We start from the raw sequence: 21,248 nt of genomic DNA, 5'->3' as shown, positions 1-21,248 counted from the left end.
GGAATGAACCTGGAAATTTCCCTTCAGCCTTCCTTCACTGGCTAACTTTCTGCCAGAACGCTCTTTCTCAAAAACTACCTTCCTTAATTGTAGCTATTCCTTAAGGCCCAAATCATAACAGCCTATGCCTGGAAGCCTTCTAAGATTGTCAGAGTCCCCTTAATTAGACTGAAGCTCTCTCTACCCTCAATTTCAGTAGCACTTATTTTGTAAGACTGTCTTGTATTCCTGTTATGTATGTGTATTTACTACTAGATACTGAGTTCCTGTGGTAGTAAAATTAATCATCTTTGTGTCTTACGTAATAACTGTCGATAGAATGGTATCTTTCCCAAGGTAAGGTCTCAATAAATGTTATCTTGAATTTAATAGGATTATAGTCCCCTGTTTTTCAACTATACAAAGCAACCACCCTTAAAAGCATTAAGAAAAAAGATAACATTTAGATTACCTTTTAAAAATAACAGTAGTCATTTCTTTGTGGTCTAAGCTACACATCTATAAGGTAGACTCAAGACTGACATTTTACATTCTTCAGGAGGTGCTCCTAAAATGCATAAGAGGCATAACTTGCTATAATTCAGAGGATGTAGGTCCAAATGCCTGTTATCAAGGAGGTAACAGACTAGCTGAATAAACCAGGCTAGGGGTAAGAAAAACAGCAGCACGGGCCTCCCAAGTCTATGATGTGATGAGAATGGAAGAGACTGTGGTGAAACGGAACACATAAGCCTCATCTAAAGGGAACAGCCACTACTTGGCACCAATAATTGTTGCCAGGAAGGAATATGATCCAAGGTTGCCAGATCTTGCAATTTTTCTAAAGGCCAGAAATCATGATTTTTATTTGAAATCTCCTGAATTTTAAATATTGGTAACAAGCCAGTTAAAAAGTATTTTGAACACTGTGAGAGCCAAATAGAAGATACCACGTAGGGTGCTAATTTGATAACTTCGTTTCTCACATTATGTCAGGGAAATGTCCAATGTGAATCAAAATGCTCCATATGGAATTCTAATATTCATTTCTGATTGATTTTTTGATTTGCCATGGCTTTACATACTTTGGCTTAAGTCTCACTACCTTTTAAACTCTCAAGCAGTTAACAAGCTATACCCAATTTAAGTATGTTATGAGACCTTTATTTCTATATTTATTATAAAATTAATTAATTTACTTATTTTATTTTTGGCCGCGTTGGGTCTTCATTGCTGTGCACGGGCTTTCTCTAGTTGCGGTGAGTGCGGGCTTCTCTTGTTGCGGAGCACGGGCTCTAAGCGCGCGGGCTTCAGTAGTTGTGGCTTGCGGGCTCTAGGGCACAGGCTCAGTAGTTGTGGCGCATGGGCTTAGTTGCTCCGCGGCATGTGGGATCTTCCCGGACCAGGGATGGAACCCATGTCCCCTGCACTGGCAGGTGGATTCTTAACCACTGCGCCACCAGAGAAGTCCCTCAAGACGTTTATTTTTAAAGGAATCTCTTTATGAAATATAAATTAAGTTTGTAATGTAAACAACTGCCCTCTGATTTGTTAATCTGACTTTTCATATGTTGGATTTTCTTTGTAAAGATAAGTCAGGGAAGTATCTAACTCATAAGGTTAACATGAGGATCAAATGAAGTAACAGTGTTTTTGTTAAGAGCATGAGCTCCCAGCCAGACTGCCTGGATTTGAATCTCACAACAAGCCCTAGCTAGCTGACCTTGGGCAATATATTCACTCTCTGTGTGCCTCAGTGAACTACAAAATAGTAGCAGTACCTAGCTCACAGGATTGCTGTGAGGTTTCAAAGGATTAATACAGATAAAAGTATTGGAATAGTTAGTGCCTGGTACATACTTATTGAATAAATGTTACCTATTACAGGCATACCTTGACGATATCGCAGGTTGGGTTCTAGAGCACAGTAATGAAGTGAATATCACAATGAAGCGTCACACAAATTTTTTTGTTTTCCAGGGCATATAAAAGTTATGTTTAGGGGTTTCCCTGGTGGCGCAGTGGTTGAGAATCTGCCTGCCAATGCAGAGGACACGGGTTCGAGCCCTGGTCTGGGAGGATCCCACATGCTGCGGAGCAGCTGGGCCCGTGAGCCACCACTACTGAGCCTGCGCATCTGGAGCCTGTGCTCCGCAACAAGAGAGGCCATGAGAGCGAGGGACCCGCGCACCGCGATAAGGAGTGGCCCCCGCTCACCAGAACTAGAGAAAGCCCTCGCACAGAAACGAAGACCCAACACAGCCATGAATAAATAAATTAATTAATTAAAAAAAAATTTCAAAAAAAAAGTTATGTTTATACTATACTGTAGTCTATTAAGTGTGTAATAGCATATTTTTATGTCTAGAAAAACAATGAATATACCTTAATTTCAAAATATTTTATTGCTAAAAAATGCCAATTCAATTACATTAGAACATCAAAGATCACTGATTACAGTAACAAATGTAATAATAATGAAAAAGTTTGAAAGACTGCGAGAATAACCAAAATGTGACAAGACACAAAGTGAGCAAACGCTGTTGGAAAAATGGCACCGATAGAATTCTCAAGGCAGGGCTGCCACAAACCTTCAATTTGTAAAAAATGCAATATCTGCAAAGTACAATAAAGCAAAGCACAATAAAACAAGGTATGCCTGTACTCAGTATGACAGTTATTATTATTTTCTATTATAATTTCATTAGTTATCACAGAAAGTTGTGGGCAGTCTGGGATAATACATCTGAACTATTGGAGACGAAAGTCTACCTCCAAGATGTCTTCAGAGCCAGGACAGCGTGTGGCTGAAGTCCCTCCTTGTGTAAGTCCTGTGGTATATGGAGACATAGCACCAGATTCAGGTGTGCTCCCCCTGAACTGTGAGATGACATATACGATGTACGGTGGAACTAGCTGCATTGGCCAAGAGTAGGAGAGCCTGTTCCCTTATGGAGAGGCAGATTGCTTATCGGTTATAGCACAGGTCAATGCAATCAAACTGCCTGACTTTGAATCCTGATCCACCACTTCCAGACTGTGTGACCTTGGCAAAGCTAAGCTACTTATCCTTTCTAAGCCTTTACAAATATGTAAAACAGGGGTAAACAATACTTACTCACAGGATTGTAGTTAGAATTTAAGGTAATATTACATGCAAAGTGCTCAGTCAGTACCTGACCTATGGAAAGTGCTCAAGAAGGTTAGCTATCATTATTCTCAGATGGTTCAAGCTCGTGAATTCCAACTATGCTCTCCAGTGACTCACACAAAAGCCAGATGCTATATGGAAAATGATTCAAAGTAGTATGGTGATATGGTGATATGAATCTTTCCTAATGAAAAAAACCTTAATCAGATGGCTTAACCTTAACCAGGTAACTGTAACAGGTTTATCCTTCCCCCTGAGCTCTACCCAAAGAGACAAGTCAAAGAACAAAGGACACCACAGAAGGCAGGCCATTCTTTGTGGGTAGACAACTGTTAAGGCCAACACAGGGCCCTGCACATCACAGGAGTAAGTGCTTAATAGCTATTGAAACCCAGAAAGAACATGCTTCTAAAAAAAAAAAAAAAAATCATTTCCTGCTGAACTGAATCAACAGGTATCCTTCCCAACTATTTCATAGACTAGTGGTTTTTAACTGTTAATAAAAATTGTGTTTTATATAATGCATGTAGTAAATGAAAGAAAGCATATAACTAAGGAATAGGAAACACAAAAAAAGAATCTCAGTAAAAAAAATTTAAGAAGAAACTAATTCTTTTAACCACACAGGCTTAAAATATGTGTCATGTAAAGACATCAGGGAAAGTATTTGTAGATGTCATCTAGTTGGAATAAGCTAATTGTGATTATTGTTAGATGAACATGTGAATATTTTGAGCCTTTAATTATACCCACGTGTAGCCTACTACAAATTTAGCACTTTCTACTTCCAGCCCATTTTTAGCCATCCCTTATGCTAAGATGCATCACAACATGTACTATTGGAGACAGTAATTTGTTACCTGGATGTGGACTGGAGGTGACGAGGCTCCATTCATTGATGTCTGAATTGTAGCTCTGGACCTTGTCATAGGTGCAGCTTCCTCTGTATCCGCAGTGGCCGCCGATGACGTAGATAACTTCATGTAAGACACAGGCAGTAGCATTTCCCACGCCTGTGTGTTAATTAAAATCACATCTTCAGATTGCTCTTTCATTCGGTTTTGCAATGAATATTGGACTAAGATTATTATTGCTTTTGTTATTATTGACAGTAGATACAAGGCATTGTGCTAGATGCTATGAAGGATAGAAGAATTAAAAAAAAAAAAAAAGGCTCCCTGCACCTTTTTTCTAAAAGGGGTGAGACATTTACACAAATAATTAGAACACAGGGTAGAGAACTCCTGTGAACGTTCAGAGCAAGGGGAATCATGGCAGGCAGTGGCAGAATTTGACCTGGGCCTCGGTAGGTAGCCTTTGGCAGGCACAGGTGAGAGGAAGCCATCCTAGGCAGAGGGAAAGGTGAGTGCTTATTGGACAATGTCACGTAGCCGAGTTTGATTCCCAGCACTTGGGCAGGGCAGGTGGCACACCTGGGGCTGTTGTGTGGGAATTAAAGCTGACGTGGTAAACTGAAGCCACACGGCAAAGGATCCTGATGCCCAAGTAAGAAACATGGACTTAATTTAGCACGACTTTTAAGGTTTTTAAACAGAGGAAGGGAGGGACTACAGGAGTAGAAGGGCAAGAGTCAGAAAGAGCTAGGTATTGGCCCAGGTGCGAAGTACTGAGGGCCTGACTTTAGACTGGGCCTTGAGTCGGAGGGAAGGATACCAAGGTAAGAGACACCGGCAGAACAGATGGGCCTTGATGACTGACTGCGTCCAAGACAAACAAAACTCATTCTGAGGTCCTGAGCTCAGAAAACTGGGAAACACTGATGCCACAGAAAAATAAGGAAGAAATGGATTCAGCAGGGGAAGAAGACGTGAGGAAGAAAGATGAGGAGGCTCGTTTTAGTTGAAATTGTCAGTTTAAGTCTTTCAACCAACTTTTTACTTAGCCTATTAGATGGGCCGGTGCAGTTCAATCTCCCTGTGCATTTCTACTCCAAAACAAGAGTGAGTTTATAAGCAGGGCAGTTATGATGAGGGGAAAAAAAGTTAGGACTTTCTAAACAGCCAAGTATTTATTTCTTCTCTGTACACCCGTAAACTAAAAAAGGAAATGAATTTGAAACTTGACTCTGCCCAACTTCGGTGCTCATTACCAGGGAAAGCTGCTAGTTCACTTCATGGCTACAAAATAAAACAAACTGGGGAACATAGTGTTATCCTTTCTAGAGACAAATGGGAAACTTAAAGTTCAGCATGAGTCCACCCATCAGAACCAGTACTAGCAAAAAGTGCACAGAACTGACAGAAGTGTGACCCTTCCCTGGGATGATCAGATATAATCAGGAATCAAAACTTAAGTTAAAAGTATAAAACTCTGGAATTTCAAACCCAGCTGGGGGGTAGGGGAGGACTTCAGCATACGAGGGTCTTCCATTCCACTCAAGGCTAAGGCAAGAACACGTGTGGCCTTCTTCACAGTGGATACAACATTGCAGCACTTTCTTTTCAGGAAGCACTGTTTCACACATGATTTAACAACATTTCGTTAAAGTAATACATTTCAATCCTCAAAGAAATATACTCTAAACTGCAGAACCACTGAAATTGTGATCTTATCCTTAAGAAACAGAGGCAGAAATATATCCAGGTTTACAACAGCTGCTAAAATATTTGAACTTTCCTTGTTTCTTTTGTAGGAAATGAGTCAGGACATTAAGAGCCACCCTGGGGAGAGGACTGGGGGAATTAGTAAATTGGGGGGTCAAGCTCAGGCAGAGTCAAAAACCAGAGCAGCTGTCACAGCAGGCGTTAAGCCACCTTCTCCCATCCTGTCAACTACTTCGCAACCTTCGGATGTGCAGGAGAGCGGTTGTAATTGAATATGAAAGATATTTCTGCCCTGTCAAAGCTGACATGTTCTTCTATAAGATGTTCATGACTATAATGCCTAACACTTACTGAGTGCTTACTCTGTGCCAGACACTGTCCTAAGCACTTCACATGAATAAACTCAATTAATCCTTTCAGAACTAAGCTATGTAATATTGTGACCCCCATTGTACAGATGGCAAAACTGGGGCACAGGGAGATTAAACCACTTGCCCAAGCTCACCAGCAAGTAAGGTGAAAGTCAGGATTTGGATCCAGGCAGTTTGGCTTCAGAAGCAGCATGTTTGGTCACAAGGCCATTCTGCCTCTCAGGCTTCCTGTTCTCATCCAAGAATCATACCGGGTCAGATTCCCAGACCAGGTCAGATTCCCACACCCTCACTAGCATTAAAAAAGAAACAGAAAGGCCTGGGAAGAAACATCTGGAATAAAATGACTCAAATTTGGTAACAACATACCAGTTTGTGTGCAACTCCCCAGCACCAATGAATAAATGTAATGAAATAAGTGAGATTCTAGCTTAACTTTTTTTACAGTGGGAGAGAAAGACAAGGCTAATCTAGTACCAAACACAGCAGAAAATACAGTGTTTATCAGACAGATGCTGAGATCCAATAGCCACTGTGTGGGCCACGTGTGGGAGGTAGGGGACCTGCCCCTCTCCTTTACCCTCTAAGACAAGACTGGAATCCCAAAGAGCAGAGGGTGTTTGTCTCTAGTTTTTGAGAGAATGTAATTTGTTACACCCTATAGGGACCAAACCTTTCAAGGTTTTAATGAAAGACCTTTTAAAAGACAGATGATCAGATGATGAGAGGAAAAAAAGCTGAACATTTAAAAGCAGAATCAAAAAGGTTCAATGCCAAGAGCAAGCAAAAAAAAAAAAAGAAATTTAACATGAATAAAACTACCCAGCTTTCTCTCTTCATTTAGCCTTTGATTTAAATATAAATTCTTAAGACTCAAAGCAAGATGTAGATTCAAAACAGGCTGTAGAATAAGATGAATGAATTATACCGTTTTCTTATATAAATAATATTTCTTTTCTAGCCTGGGCAGCATACTCTGATCACATAACTCTCAGTCGGGGACTGCTATACTATATTTTCACTTGGAACATTCTGTGTAACATTATTTGTATAAGCCACTATAGTTCCTAGGTAGCATTCCAAAGTGATAAATTCTTTTCAACGTTATCTGTGAGAGAAGTGAGAGACCCTTGGCCTAACCTCAAACACCTAAAAAATACAGAATGAACACAATCTGCACTTACCTTTAATCATGTTTGCAATAGGAATCCATTTCTCTTTTAGTGGATCATAGAACTCGGCCTCTTCTGCTGGAGCCCCTTTTCTGTAACCACCTAAAGCATAGACACAGCCACCCAAGGTGACTGCACAGTGATAATACCTGGCATTGAGCATTGGCAAACCTTCTGTCCATTCATCACTTTCACTGTTATAGATCCACACTGTGTCAAGAGCTTCTATGTTATCCGTTCTGTAACCCCCGGTTACATAAATATTGGGTCCCAAACATGTAACACCATAGCTCTCCCTAGTGTAATCTGGTATTTCTGCTCCCTGGATCCAAACATTTGTCAAAGGATCCCATACGTGCACCTCTGATAAAGGATGCCAGTAATAGCCTCCAATGATATACATTGTGGCTGTGGACCTCTGAGAAATCTCTTTATGCATGGGATTCAAAGCATTGTATATGAGAGATCGGATCTTATTTTCAGTTAACAGGCAGCTTCTTTGAAGGCCCAAAGCTGTTTTTAAATACACTGGATCTATATCTATGTTGATATAGCTTAGTAGATTATACAGGCATTCAATTCGATTTTCTACATCATGAGCAGTCCACTTGATAACTGGCTCTATGACAGCTTCTTCTTTCCAAACACTGAGATTCTTTCTGGACAAGATAAAGAGAAACTTTTCAAGGCTGATTTCCAGAAATTCTTCTTGTTGCCATACTTCCTTAAACCTTGAGCATAGAATTCTTCGAGATTCCTTCTCTAGTTCTGGACACACGTGAAATTCTGCAAAGGAGTGCATTCCAATACAATTATCAATATCCAAGTGCCTTACCAAAAACTGCTCACATGCTTTCTTTACCGAAAGGAACTGTAGCAGATCTGCTGCTTCAAGCAGGCTTTGAACATTTCTTTTAGTTATCTCAATTTGGGACGTGTACGCATAATTTACAAGGCCTTCCAAGATATCATGGTGGATGCCAGAGATTTTTATTTTATTTTTAAATTTTTCTTTCATGTCAGCTGTGAACATTGCTTTAAAATAATTGCTGCAAGCAGCTAAAACAGCTCGGTGACAATGGAAGATTATGCCTGAAGGACACTGAAGGGTAATATCAGTAAATAATCCATCCAAGTAAAATGTTTTGAATGCATCCAGAAAATCCACTGGATGCGTCGAATCCTTGAAAAGGTAAATATAATCTTCATGTCCTTTTAGAGCCATGGCTGCAATAAACATGAAACAATACACGTGTTTTCAATTGTGCGCATTACCTCATAATCAATGCTAAATATTCCTGTCATTATAATGATTGATTAGCATCGAATATACAAAACTAGACTAAGTTCAGCACTCTGTCACAAATGCAAAATGTGGACACACTATTTCATAATTTATATGATGGTCAATTTCAATGCAGGGTAGCTCGGAGTCTGATATGAGGCCCCCGGATTGCTCAGGGGTCCTTTCGAGAAGAAATATTGATTTGCTACCCCATTCACCCCATTCACCCAGTCTCCGAGTTGCCGGTCCTAGAGAGAGCCCCCACTTGGCAAACCAAGTGTCCAAGAGGTCACCCCACTCGAGGCTGGACCTTGGCCGGCTCGGCTCGGCCCCAATTCAACCTTTTCCCCGAGTTCCGTCTCCCTTTCAAGTCGAATCGAGATGCCAGGAAAGGGATGATCGAAATATAACTGGACAGAAGAAATCTCGGAAAAGGGAAATCCTGTGCCTTTCTGCTCAAGGAAGGACGGAAAGGAAAACGGCCGGACGGCGGCCCCTCCATCCGCGTGCCCGCTCCCCGGCTGCCGCAGGGCTTTCCGCGCGCCGCGCGCCCGGCCCCCGGCCCGCGTTTCCGCCCGGAGACCGCCCCGCCCGGGGGCCTGGCACGGGGACTCGCCTCGAGGGCGCCGCGCGCCGCCGCCGGGCCGGGCGCCCGCGTCCCTCCACCCCGGGACGCCGCACAGGTGTGGGGAGGGCGCCGCGGACGGCCCCGCGCTCGGCCCGGCCCGCCGCCCGCGCGGCCATTGTCTCCGCGCCTCTGCCGCGGGCTGGCCTCGCTCCCCCGCGCCCGGCCCCGCTCGCTCCCCGCCGGCTGGCCTTGCCCTGCACTCACCTCCGGCGGCGGCTCCCGGTCGCGCTGCGGACCCGCGGGCTAGTGGCGAGCGGGGGCGGGGGCGCCTCCGGACCCTCTGACCATCTTTGGAAGAGGCGCGGCGGAGGCTGCCTGCTAGTGCAGCTCCAGCCCACAAGCGGCTCCTATTTTGGTGCCCCGGCTGCTCCCCGCCTCCAACCGAACGGCCCCCCACGCGGCTGGGGCGCGGGGCAACTCGCGGGAACTCCCGGCTGGCGGGGCCGCGCTGCGGGCAGGGGCGGGGTGGGCGCGCGGGCGCGTGGCTGCGGCCCCTCCCCGGCGGGCTCCCCGGCAGCAGGTGGGACGGCTTCCCCGAGGAGACCGCTTGCGCCGCTAGCTTTTGCCCTTCTCCCGGGACCTGTGCCCGCATCCCCACCCCACGCACAGACACTGCCGAGCGTTTTCTCTCTAGACAAACGCTCTAAGTCCTGAATTAGGACCATATATAGGAGCTGGGGGGCCCCCTTTTCCCTCTTTCAGTAGCTCTCCCCAGCCCAGGCCCTAAGGGTGGAGTGGAATTGGGAGTCGGGATTGGCGAGAATGCAGCAAACTTAAAGGTCTGGGGTTCAGGTTGCCTTCAAAATGCTATAAGTAGTTGCCGCTTTCCCACGAACTCCGTCCCGCCCCCAGCAGAGCACTCTGGAGGAGTGCTGGGGAAGCCCCTGGGACTGATGTGTACACGGTGGGTTAACGTGGAGCTTTGAGAAAAGCTGAGAGCAGCCAGGGCCAAGGATTCAGGTTACAGTATTTAGAACAGAGTAGCTGGAAGGAGCAGCCTCCAGTCTTTCTTCCTGGTGGCACAGTCCAATCACATAACGACGTACATATGCTACACCACAAAGTTCATGTTCTTGTTCCTACAAAAGCCAATATCAAATATTTTCATTTATCATTCATTCATTTGCAGGATTTTATTGAGTGCCTAGGCACTGGTAATAGCGTGGTAAAAGATGGCCTATACGGGGGGGCTTCCCTGGTGGCGCAGTGGTTGAGAATCTGCCTGCCAATGCAGGGGACACGGGTTCGAGCCCTGGTCTGGGAAGATCCCACATGCCGCGGAGCAACTAGGCCCGTGAGCCACAACTACTGAGCCTGCGCGTCTGGAACCTGTGCTCCACAACAAGAGAGGCCGCGACAGTGAGAGGCCTGCGCACCGCGATGAAGAGTGACCCCCACTCGCCGCGACTAGAGAAAGCCCTCGCACAGAAACGAAGACCCAGCACAACCAAAAATAAATAAATTAATTAAAAACAAACAAAAAGACGGTCCATAGCTCGCACGGAGTTTATAGTCTAGCCAGCTTAAAGGAGGAAGGAGACCAGGGTGAAAGGAACACGAGAGGCCCAGTGTGTTTCTCAGAATATGGTCTGAGAAACAATATACAAAATGGCCAGACTGTATATGACAAAAGAACTCTGAACCACACAAGAAGTCCAGGAAGCCAAACCACAACTTCTGCAGCAGTTGGACCAGGAGGTGGTCAATGACTGCCAACTTCCCTATTTTTACCCCTACTTTCAACTTGGGACCAGTCAGAGAAAGCCAAATATGCTCCCCATACCAACGAGATAAAATACTCCCTGATTCTAGTAGCTGGACTCCAGCTTTCCCAGGCCAACAACCTCCAAAGTATACCTGAGACCTTCCCCTTTTTTCCACTTTTATAAAGCTTTCCCACTCCCCTATCTGCCTTTGAGCTTCTATCAAAGGCAAATGATGGTCCTGACTCTCTTGCTATAGCAAGATCTGAATAAATGGCCTCTGTTCTCATTTGGGTGATTTTATTTTAATTCCGCATGTCAGATCACCTCAACTGAATTATGTGGGATACTAGAATCTGCATTCTAATCAAGGGCATCAGGTGATTCTTTTGCACAAATAGAAGAACATACGTTAGGGACTTCCTTGGTAGTCCAGTGGGTAAGATGCCGTGCTCCCAATGCAGGGGGGCAGGGTTCGATCCCTGGTTGGGGAACTAGATCCTGCATGCATGCCACAACGAAGATCCTGGAGTGCCACAACTAAGACCCGGTGCAGCCTAAATAAATAAATATATTTTTAAAAAAGAAGAAGAAGAACCTATATTGGACCCAAAATGGAAGAAAAATGAAAGGTTTACTATCTCAACATCTGGTAAACAGTTTAGTGGAGAAGAAAAGTATATGAGATTTTGTTTCAGGGTTAAGATTCTTCTCTGCCACTTATCTATCATGTAGCTTAACTAAACTTCTCTTATCTTGAGTTTTCTGACTTGTAAAACAGAAAATATCAGTACTTTCTCAACTAACATAAGGATATTGGAAAGATAAAATTATGACAGTGAAAGCACTTAGGATGTGGTATATAAATGTTAACTATTATAATGAAAGGATATTTACACTTAATTCTCCATCACAACCTCAATTTGGAAATTAATATCTTATTAACATTTCTTCAAAAATTATGAACTTTGTAGTTAACTGTAATATCAGACACTTTGTCCTTCATGGATAGTGATGTTATTGTTGGTGTTGTCATTCAAGGACACAATTGCGATTGATTGAAGATGGGGCATTCTTTCCATGGTTGTCATTGAAGTGTGGCAATGGCTGTTTGTGGCTATGGTGCTAAGTTTGATGTATAGTAAATATAGGCTCTACCTAACTCAGAGGAGGGGCTTCTAGAATCATAACAGCATGTAATAAATGATTCTCGAATAACAGAATTCACTATATTGTCATTTGTTCTGTTATTTCAGATTGCTGCAGAGAGCAATTCATACTTTTGCTTCCATTGCCTGATGTTCTCTGGTTGTGAATTATTGCTTAAAAGTGTATATCGGCTATATGTCAATTATATCTCAAAAAAAAAATGACCCAAAAAAGTGCATATCAGTATGTATTAGACTGCTTCAACCTGCCAAGAGAAGAGCAGGTCCTGAAGGGTATGGGCAGGAGCAGTTCCTCTTTACCACATGCTTTATCAAAAAGACCACTGCAAATGCTAATAGATTCGATGCACTCAGAAACATATAATTAGCATTCATAAGTTAAATAAATTAATGACACTGTTCAAGAAAACAAGTGTGCCATCTGTGAATCCAAGTCTTAGGGAAATAAAGAGCCACCGTGGAGATGAGACATAAAAGACTCTTGGCAGATACTGAGCTTGGCATGGGGTTGGAGTCCTTTTGACATCATACTGAGCTTTTCAAAAGACTTGGTTTCTAAAAATAACAATCTTATTTGTTGCTTTTACCTTATTAATACATCTTTCCACTAAGTATGTCATTAAATGTTCGGTATGCTAAGTAATTGTGATAATCATTATCAATATATGTAAACGTGCCAGTATATACAGAAAATTTTGTGTACTTCATTTAACGTACTGGATAGAACAAGTTGGTGTTAAGTAAAAAAAAAAAAATAGGAATAATTTAGAAGGCCACCACATACAACTGTGTAAGTTGTGCACTGCATAATTCCAGCTCATTCCATTCAAGTAGAGTGCCATGTGGACACTGTCTCAGGAGTTGTACAGTATACAGCCAGCACAGGTAGGTATATGTGGCTGCCCTGGAGTTGCTATGTCTTGGCAAAGCCTTTTTGGTATGCTTCCGGGAAAATAAAGAAAACGTTCTGATGACTGGGTAACAAGTGCTTTCACAAGTCAGAATGTTTCCAATTCCTTGTTTTCAACAAAAGTCAAAGAGCATTTTTGACAAATAACTTGGAAAGAATCCACAAAATGAGTGGCACTGCCATAATAAAATTCCTCTCATTCCCATCTAGTCTATGTGAACACATTTTCTCAGGGATTATATCTATAGAAATGAAAAACAGGAATATTACTGATCCTAAACTCTGTCTCATGCCAGCAGAAAACAATACTCAGCCAAAGATATATGGTCTCAATGAAAGGAAAATAGCCCAATTCATCAGACTGAAATAATATTTGATAAATTTTTACTTTTGATTTAAACTTATTTATGTTGTTTGGTCAATTATAGTAATAATTGTAATGTTAATCAGCTCAGAATTTTTTTACTACTTAAGAATCAAGGACATAAAACAGTTAAAATTCTAATTTATGTACATTTCTGTTGCAGAGAGGCTTAAGAGGTGACTAATAAAAGATTTTCAAGTATAAAAATACATGGACAATCCTTTCTTTGAATGTTTCCAATATGCATGAATTTCAGTTACCACCATTTTGTTAAATAACACCAATCCTTCAAACAGGGTTCAGATTTCAATTACTATGGTATATTAACTGTGAATAATTGCATAAAATAGAAATTTCGCCTTCTAGCTCTTCAGTCCACAAATCACTACATAAATAACAGATGAGCATCAAGGTCAGTGACCCATCATGTCTCTTCTTTCAAAGTCCTTGGTGATTGGTCACTGTGCATCTGTTATTCAGTTCACATTCAGACAACGAAGCTTGCGGTTGTCTTACCTCCTGTCTGCCAGTGATAAATCTACATAGTATTTTACAAAAATAGATGACTGAGAGAGGGCATTGGCCAACAAAAATGAAAATGTAGCAAAGAAGTAAAAGTGATAATGCCAAAAGTGGAATTTGAGTTGAACAGAATGAAGTTCTAGAAGAAATAGCTGAGCATGGGAATGTTAACAGTGCCACCAGTGAAGAGACTCTAGATCTGCAGCCAGCTGACCTTGGTGCAGGTGAACTTTGTGACTTAAAGAGGACAGTGGTTATTGACAAAACGGATAATGGTGTCCTAGAAGAAGTAATACTGGCAAAAAAATTTCATTTTAAAAGAACTCTTGGAGGACTTCCCTGGTGGCGCAGCAGTTTACAATCCGCCTGCCAATGCAGGGGACACGGGTTCGAGCCCTGGTCTGGGAAGATCCCACATGCCGTGGAGCAACTAAGCCCATGCGCCACAACTACTGAGCCTGCACTCCAGAGCCCGCGATCCACAACTACTGAAGCCCGCGCGCCTAGAGCCCATGCTCCGCAACGAGAGGAGCCACCACAATGAAGCCCTCGCACTGCAATGAAGAGTAGCCTCCGTTCACCGCAACTAGAGAAAGCCCGCACGCAGCAGCGAAGACCCAACGCAGCCAAAAATAAATAAATAAATTTATTTTTTAAAAAAAGTGCAAGGATAAAATGTTGGAAGCTGATCCAAACTTAGAAGTATGACAATTCACTAAGTCATAGAAAGATGATCACTCTGTATTGTAAGTTACAGGACAAAAAGAAGACGGTGAAAAGTGTTTACTCTTAATAAGTTTTTTACAGAAAAATAAAATACTTTCATTTCCAATGTTTCTAATTGCAGTGTACTAAGTAAATATTGGTCTCAATGTTTTTCATTTTCCTATACATTTATAACTGGCAGTAAGACAGTTTTTAATGTTCTGACAAAAAATTTAAAGGTCACAGGACAATCACAATTGTTCCTACTGATTATTAAGATTATTTTGCATGGTAATTTTGCACATTTTTATGCGAGGACTGCCTGTATTTTCAGTAGGACAACACTCTCTGGGAGAAGCGGAATGGAAATATGAGTTCAAGAAAAAAAAGAATAAGATAAAAATTTCCCACTGTTAAAGAACAACTTGTTTATGCATTTTTAAATGAATTTTTAAATTACTATAGTTAGCTTTTGCTAAATAGATTTTAATAAGTTATTTTAAAGCCTACTAAAAAGTCATTATTTACAATACTCTAGAAATTACAACCTTGGCAAATGTTTAAACTTATAATGAAAAGTTTTCAATATCAATCTGAAAATGTGGAAGTGAGTATGTATGTTACTCTTGGGGTACTTGTTCAAAAAACATATGGGGCTTCCCTGGTGGCGCAGTGGTTGAGAATCTGCCTGCTAATGCAGGGGACACGGGTTCGAGCCCTGGTCTGGGAAGATCCCACATGCCGCGGAGCAGCTGGGCCCGTGAGCCACAATTGCTGAGCCTGCGCGTCTGGAGCCTGTGCCCCGCGACGGGAGGGGCCGCGATAGAGAAAGGCCCGCGCACCGCGATGAAGAGCGGTCCCCGCACCGCGATGAAGAGTGGCCCCCGCTTGCCGCAACTGGAGAAAGCCCTCGCACGAACCGAAGACCCAACACAGCCAAAAATAAATAAATAAATAAATAAATAAATAAATAAATAAGAAAATCCTTTAAAAAAAAAAAAAACATATGAAAGACCACTGGTTTATTCTCATAATAGGAACTAGCTTACTACTCTTTGGGGGAGGGTCATTTAAAAGATAGCTGTTTACTGAGAATATGTTTTTGCGTGCCAGAGTTAGAGCTAAATTCCAGATAAAAGTAATACAAGGCAGAAGATAATAAACTAGGACCTTTATCAACTACAAAAAAAAAAGAAACCCAATTCTTCTGGCTAGAAAAAGAACAAAAGTAAGAGCATTGGCTCAAATCAACCAAGACAGACTGATACTCTTACCTAAGTTAGAGATTAAAATTCTCCAACGACTCCCTGTCTCATTCAGTAAAAGCCAAAGTACTCACAGTGGCCTCCACACCCCACCCCCAGCCCTGCTTCTGCCCTCACCAGGAACGGCACCGCCTCAAGGCCTTACTGCTAGCTATTCCTTTTGCCTGCACTGCTCTTTTCCCCATACTGCCACGTGACCTGATTGCTCACCTCCACTGGGTTTTTGCTCAATATCAACTTCCCAACAAGGCCTTCTTTTACCAACCTATTTAAATTTATCTCCGGGGGCTTCCCTGGTGGCGCAGTGGTTGAGAATCTGCCTGCTAATGCAGGGGACACGGGTTCGAGCCCTGGTCTGGGAAGATCCCACATGCCGCAGAGCAACTAGGCCCGTGCGCCACAACTACTGAGCCTGCGCGTCTGGAGCCTGTGCTCCGTAACAAGAGAGGCCGCGACAGTGAGAGGCCCGCGCACCGCGATGAAGAGTGGCCCCCGCTCACCGCAACTGAAGAAAGCCCTCGCACAGAAACGAAGACCCAACACAGCCATAAATAAATAAATAAATTAAAAAAAAAAAATTTATCTCCGTACCCTACCTGTTATTCCCAATTCCCCTTCCCTGCTTTAATTCATAATCCTTATCACTATCTATAATATCATATATTTTGCATATTTTTCCAATTCATTGTGGGATTTCTCCCACTAGAATGTAAACTCCATGAAAGCAGTGATTTTGTGTTTTGTTCATGGTATATCCCCAGTTCATTCTGGTATTCCTAGAACAGTGTCTGCCACATAACAGGTACTCAATAAATATTTTTTTATATCAGTGAAACTATGAGTGGATTAAAAGTAAGACTTTCAGGAGTTTCCCTGGTAGTGCAGTGGTTAAGAATCCACCTGCCAATGCAGGGGACACGGGTTCGAGCCCTGGTCCAGGAAGATCCCACATGCCGCGGAGCAACTAAGCCCATGCGCTACAACTACTGAGCCTGTGCTCTAGAGCCTGGGAGCCACAACTACTGAAGCCTGCAAACCTAGAGCCCATGCTCCTTAACAAGAGAAGCCACGGCAATGAGAAGCCCGCGCACTGCAACGAAGAGTAGCCCCTGCTCACTGCAACTGGAGAAAGCCCGCGTGCAGCAACGAAGACCCAACGCAAACAAAAATAAATAAATAAAATAAATAAATTTTTTTTTTTAAAGTAAGACTTTCAGAATTTCCTTTAAAAACTTGCTCAGGGCTTATAGTTCTCTAAGAAATTATATAAATGACTTAATCTGCAGACACTGCCCTCCTGTACCACATGATCTAAAAGTTTTGTGCTTTTTTTCATTTTCAAATTCAAAGCATCCAGTTTATCTATCCCTTCCTTTTCGTTCTCTCAGACAGCACGCTTATTGGGTCTTCATCACTTCTCACTTGGCTTACTGCAAGATTTCTCTGTGTCAGTCTCTCCCCGTTCCTCCCAAGCTGTACACTACCTTTCATCCTCTCCAAACAGCATTTTCTTGACATCACTTCCCTTTACTTGCTCCTAAAAGGTACCTGGAAGAAATTCAAATTCCACTGATTAGCTTTCAAACCCGTCCATAAATTGGCCAAATCCTACTTACAAAGCTTGATTCCACTACTCCCCAGTTTAAACCCTTAGCTTCATCAGGCCGGCCACATCATCACTATCTCAAGAATACGCTGTGCTCACCCCCGTCTTGGCTCACATTATTCCTTTCATCTGGGAAGCTCTATCAAGTCCTTTCCATTTTTCCAAATCCTTTTCATCCCTTAAGGTATAGATTGCAGTCTACCTCTTTCATAAAGCTTCTCTTATATGACAATCAACTGACTGAGTACACAATACAATACTATATGGTCATCTAGTTCTTCCTTGACTTAGGTACTTTTTGTTTATGCTGATTACTAATATGCTTTATGAATCTTACTTGGGAATTATGAATTACATATGTATATGTCCCACCTCTTCAATCAAATTGTAAATGCTTTGAAGGACATCATTATTTGTAAGACATAGTCCTACATCCTACACTTATACTTCTACAAGTTTTTGTTTTGTTTGGATTTGTCTTCTTGCACATAGTAGCCCCTCAAAATATTTGTTTACTCTAGTATTTTTATCTCCCCAAATTGTGCAATAGGATATTTTTTCTGGATTTAAGCCTGAAAAGGGCTAAATTGTTAATAAATCCCTGAAAGAACATACTCTCATATTTAACTGAGGATAACAAAATATTGCATGGACCAAGCTGTGAGAACAGTTGAGATTCAGATATGTAACAAAATCCTGAATATGACTGTAAAGTGGTAGAAAAAAATGTGAAGGAGCAAGTTTGCACTGATTATAAAATCCTATGTGGCAAATGGTAGTTTAATTGTAAATATTTTTTACTAGTTGTTTAGACATACAATTGAAAATTTATTATATGAATATAAAAGACAAACTAATTTTTTACTAAGTAACATCTTCCATAAACAATGGGAGCTTCTAAGAATTTCTGTTAGGAAACACTTATGTTAATATTTTGTTTCCACATGAACTATCATCACACAGACATCAGTTTGTATGACATAAGTAAGATAGATTTAGTTTTTGGCCCAGAATATATTATTCCATAAGCCCTTATAGGGTACATCAAAAAATCTCTCTACAACAGAACTATCACATTGTCCACCTGAAAAAAGAAACCCATCAGGGAGCACAAAATGATAGGGTATAAGGTAAAAGAGTTAAGGCAATTAATTATTATTTATATATTCCCTACAACTGGTCTCATCTAAAGATGTACTGTGAGGTTATTGGGTCAGTAAAGGACTCTCCCTCTAATCTTCTGGGAAAAAAAAGTATATCTCATAATAGGGGTAGAAAGTGGCTATAAATTCCAGTCCCATTATCACACTATTAACAGAACTACTGGGGATATATGTATATATAAAACTGATTCACTTTGTTATAAAGCAGAAATTAACACACCATTGTAAAGCAATTATACTCCAATAAAGATGTTAAAAAAAAAAAAACAGAACTACTGTGGGAATGTAAATTGATACAACCACTATGGAGAACAGTATGGAGTTTCCTTAAAAAACTAAAAATAGAACTACCATATGACCCAGCAATCCCACTACTGGGCATATACCCTGAGAAAACCATAATTCAAAAAGAGACATGTACCACAATGTTCATTGCAGCACTATTTACAATAGCCAGGACATGGAAGCAACCTAAATGTCCATTGACAGATGAATGGATAAGGAAGATGTGGCACATATATACAATGGAATATTACTCAGCCATAAAAAGGAACGAAATTGAGTTATTTGTAGTGAGGTGGATGGACCTAGAGTCTGTCATACAGAGTGAAGTAAGTCAGAAAGAGAAAAACAAATACCGTATGCTAACACATATATATGGGATCTAAAAAAAAAAAATGGTACTGATGAACCTAGTGGCAAGGCAGGAATAAAGACGTAGCAATAGAGAATGGACTTGAGGACATGGGCGGGGGGGGGTAAGCTGGGGCGAAGTGAGAGTAGCATCAACATATATACAATACTGAATGTAAAATAGATAGCTAGTGGGAAGCAGCAGCATAGCACAGGGAGATCAGCTCTGTGCTTTGCAATGACCTAGAGGGCTGGGATAGGGAGGGTGGGAGGGAGACGAAGAGGGAGGGGATTGGGGATATAGGTATGCATATAGCTGATTCATTTTGTTGTACAACAGAAACTAACACAGTATTGTGAAGCAATTATACTCCAATAAAGATCTATTAAAAAAAAAACAACAGAACTACTCTTCTCAGTCTGGTGCCTGCCTTCAGTTGCCCTATTGATATATCAGCTGTCCCTTGGAAGCTGCTTATGAGACCATAAATGAAAATCCTCTCTAACTCTCCTTCAGGGCTAGTATTAACCAGGAGCTAAAAAATTCAAATGCTATAAAACTAAATGAATATGTAGGCATATCAGATAAAACATTTTTTTTTAAAAGTAGAATTAAGATGTAATTATAGGGCTTCCCTGGTGGCGCAGTGGTTGAGAATCTGCCTGCTAATGCAGGAGACACGGGTTCGAGCCCTGGTCTGGGAAGATCCCACATGCCACGGAGCAGCTGGGCCCGTGAGCCACAGCTGCTGAGCCTGCGCGTCTGGAGCCTGTGCCCCGCAACGGGAGGGGCCGCGATAGTGAAAGGCCCGCGCACCGCGATGAAGAGCGGTCCCCGCACCGCGATGAAGAGTGGCCCCCACTTGCCGCAACTAGAGAAAGCCCTCGCACGAACCGAAGACCCAGCACAGCCAAAAATAAATAAAAAAAAAAAAAAAAAAAAAAAAGATGTAATTATAACTTGTTCTGTAAAAGACTACACTTGCACTACGAAAGCAGATTTAAACTAATAGATTTGTGCCACAGTACATATAATACCTGGGTAGGGAAAGAAGTCTAATATGTATCTAACACAGGAAGGAAGTGATTGAGTTAGGCATCAACAATATTTATTAAACACTCAGGTGGTGATTGCTATGATGTGACAAGGCTGTGGACTTGGTGATAAGGAGATTATTACCTGGGGGAAAATATTTTGGATCTCTGGCTTTAAGAGTAGTGGTATTCTGTGCGTACAATATCTCTTCACTTGATCCACAAATAAAACATATGGACTTTTAGGCATTAAGTAGTTCTCAAACAGGGATTATTGGCAAAGTCTAGAGATGTTTTTGGTTGTCACAATTTGCCAGGAGGATTGCTAATGGCATCTAGTGAGTAGAGGTCAGGAATGCTGCTTTCCTACAATGCACAGGAAACACACATTCCTCCCCCAGCCCCCAGCAAGAAATTATCCAGCCTAAAAGTCTATAGTGCCAAAGTCAAGAAAGCCTATGCCCACTCTAGCAGTTAATTTCTGTGTCCAGTAATTCCTCTTTGGTGACCAAGTGCATAGGAGCTGGGTTAGGCTATTCTGTGGCAGGTAAATCCGCACATCATCACATTTTGGCTGCTCATTTAGAGGGCCAGGTTGGACTCAGTTTTAGGGGTTGATGACTTTCAGATTATTTCTATGGCACCCAAACTTGACCTATAAGCCAGTCAAGATTGCTTTCTGGCTTTTATTGTCCTTACAGGAAATGGTGCTAGATTCAGCAGGTTAGGCAATCAAGAGCCATCTGAGTATTTGAAGTATTTCATCTTTGAGTGTGTTAGAAAAGCAGAATCTCAAGTCCCACCCCAGACCGATTGAAAACAATTTGCATTTTAACATGATCCACAGAGAAGCACTGTTCTAATATACATTGAGGAAAAAAGGAAGAGAGAAGAAAGACAATGCTTATATGAGCAAAATGAGATAGATAATCAGTGTCTTGATCCTTGAATACAGTACTCTGTCCAGTTCAGGGTCAATCTTACAGAGGACTGTCAGTAGGTCAGAGGAGAGTTCTGAAAATA

The 21,248-nt window shown here is 41.9% G+C and overlaps 1 protein-coding gene across 6 annotated transcripts in view; it reads right to left on the bottom strand.

Annotated features, from left to right (window-relative positions):
* KLHL23 (kelch like family member 23) overlaps positions 1 to 21,248 on the bottom strand; it is a 42,432-nt gene that overhangs the window by 9,111 nt on the left and 12,073 nt on the right. Inside the window, exons 1-4 of one of the 6 annotated variants that reach the window (XM_057551426.1) lie at positions 9,355 to 9,653; positions 7,250 to 8,464; positions 3,991 to 4,143; positions 2,361 to 2,810 (exon numbers count right to left, since the gene is read on the bottom strand). In XM_057551426.1, coding sequence (XP_057407409.1) covers positions 2,731 to 2,810; positions 3,991 to 4,143; positions 7,250 to 8,462 — 1,446 coding nt within the window. In that variant the 5' untranslated portion in view covers positions 8,463 to 8,464; positions 9,355 to 9,653 and the 3' untranslated portion in view covers positions 2,361 to 2,730. Of the gene's footprint in view, positions 1 to 2,360; positions 2,811 to 3,990; positions 4,144 to 7,249; positions 8,465 to 9,354; positions 9,976 to 17,272; positions 17,337 to 21,248 lie in introns of those variants that run through there. The other 5 variants (XM_007183248.3, XM_057551428.1, XM_057551427.1 and 2 more) reach the window with 5 other exon arrangements.

Source organism: Balaenoptera acutorostrata, chromosome 8, assembly GCF_949987535.1.
Source record: "Balaenoptera acutorostrata chromosome 8, mBalAcu1.1, whole genome shotgun sequence".
Classification (NCBI taxonomy): domain Eukaryota; kingdom Metazoa; phylum Chordata; class Mammalia; order Artiodactyla; family Balaenopteridae; genus Balaenoptera; species Balaenoptera acutorostrata.
The sequence above is the reverse complement of the archived record's forward strand: the minus strand, read 5'-3'. Positions and strand labels throughout refer to the sequence as shown.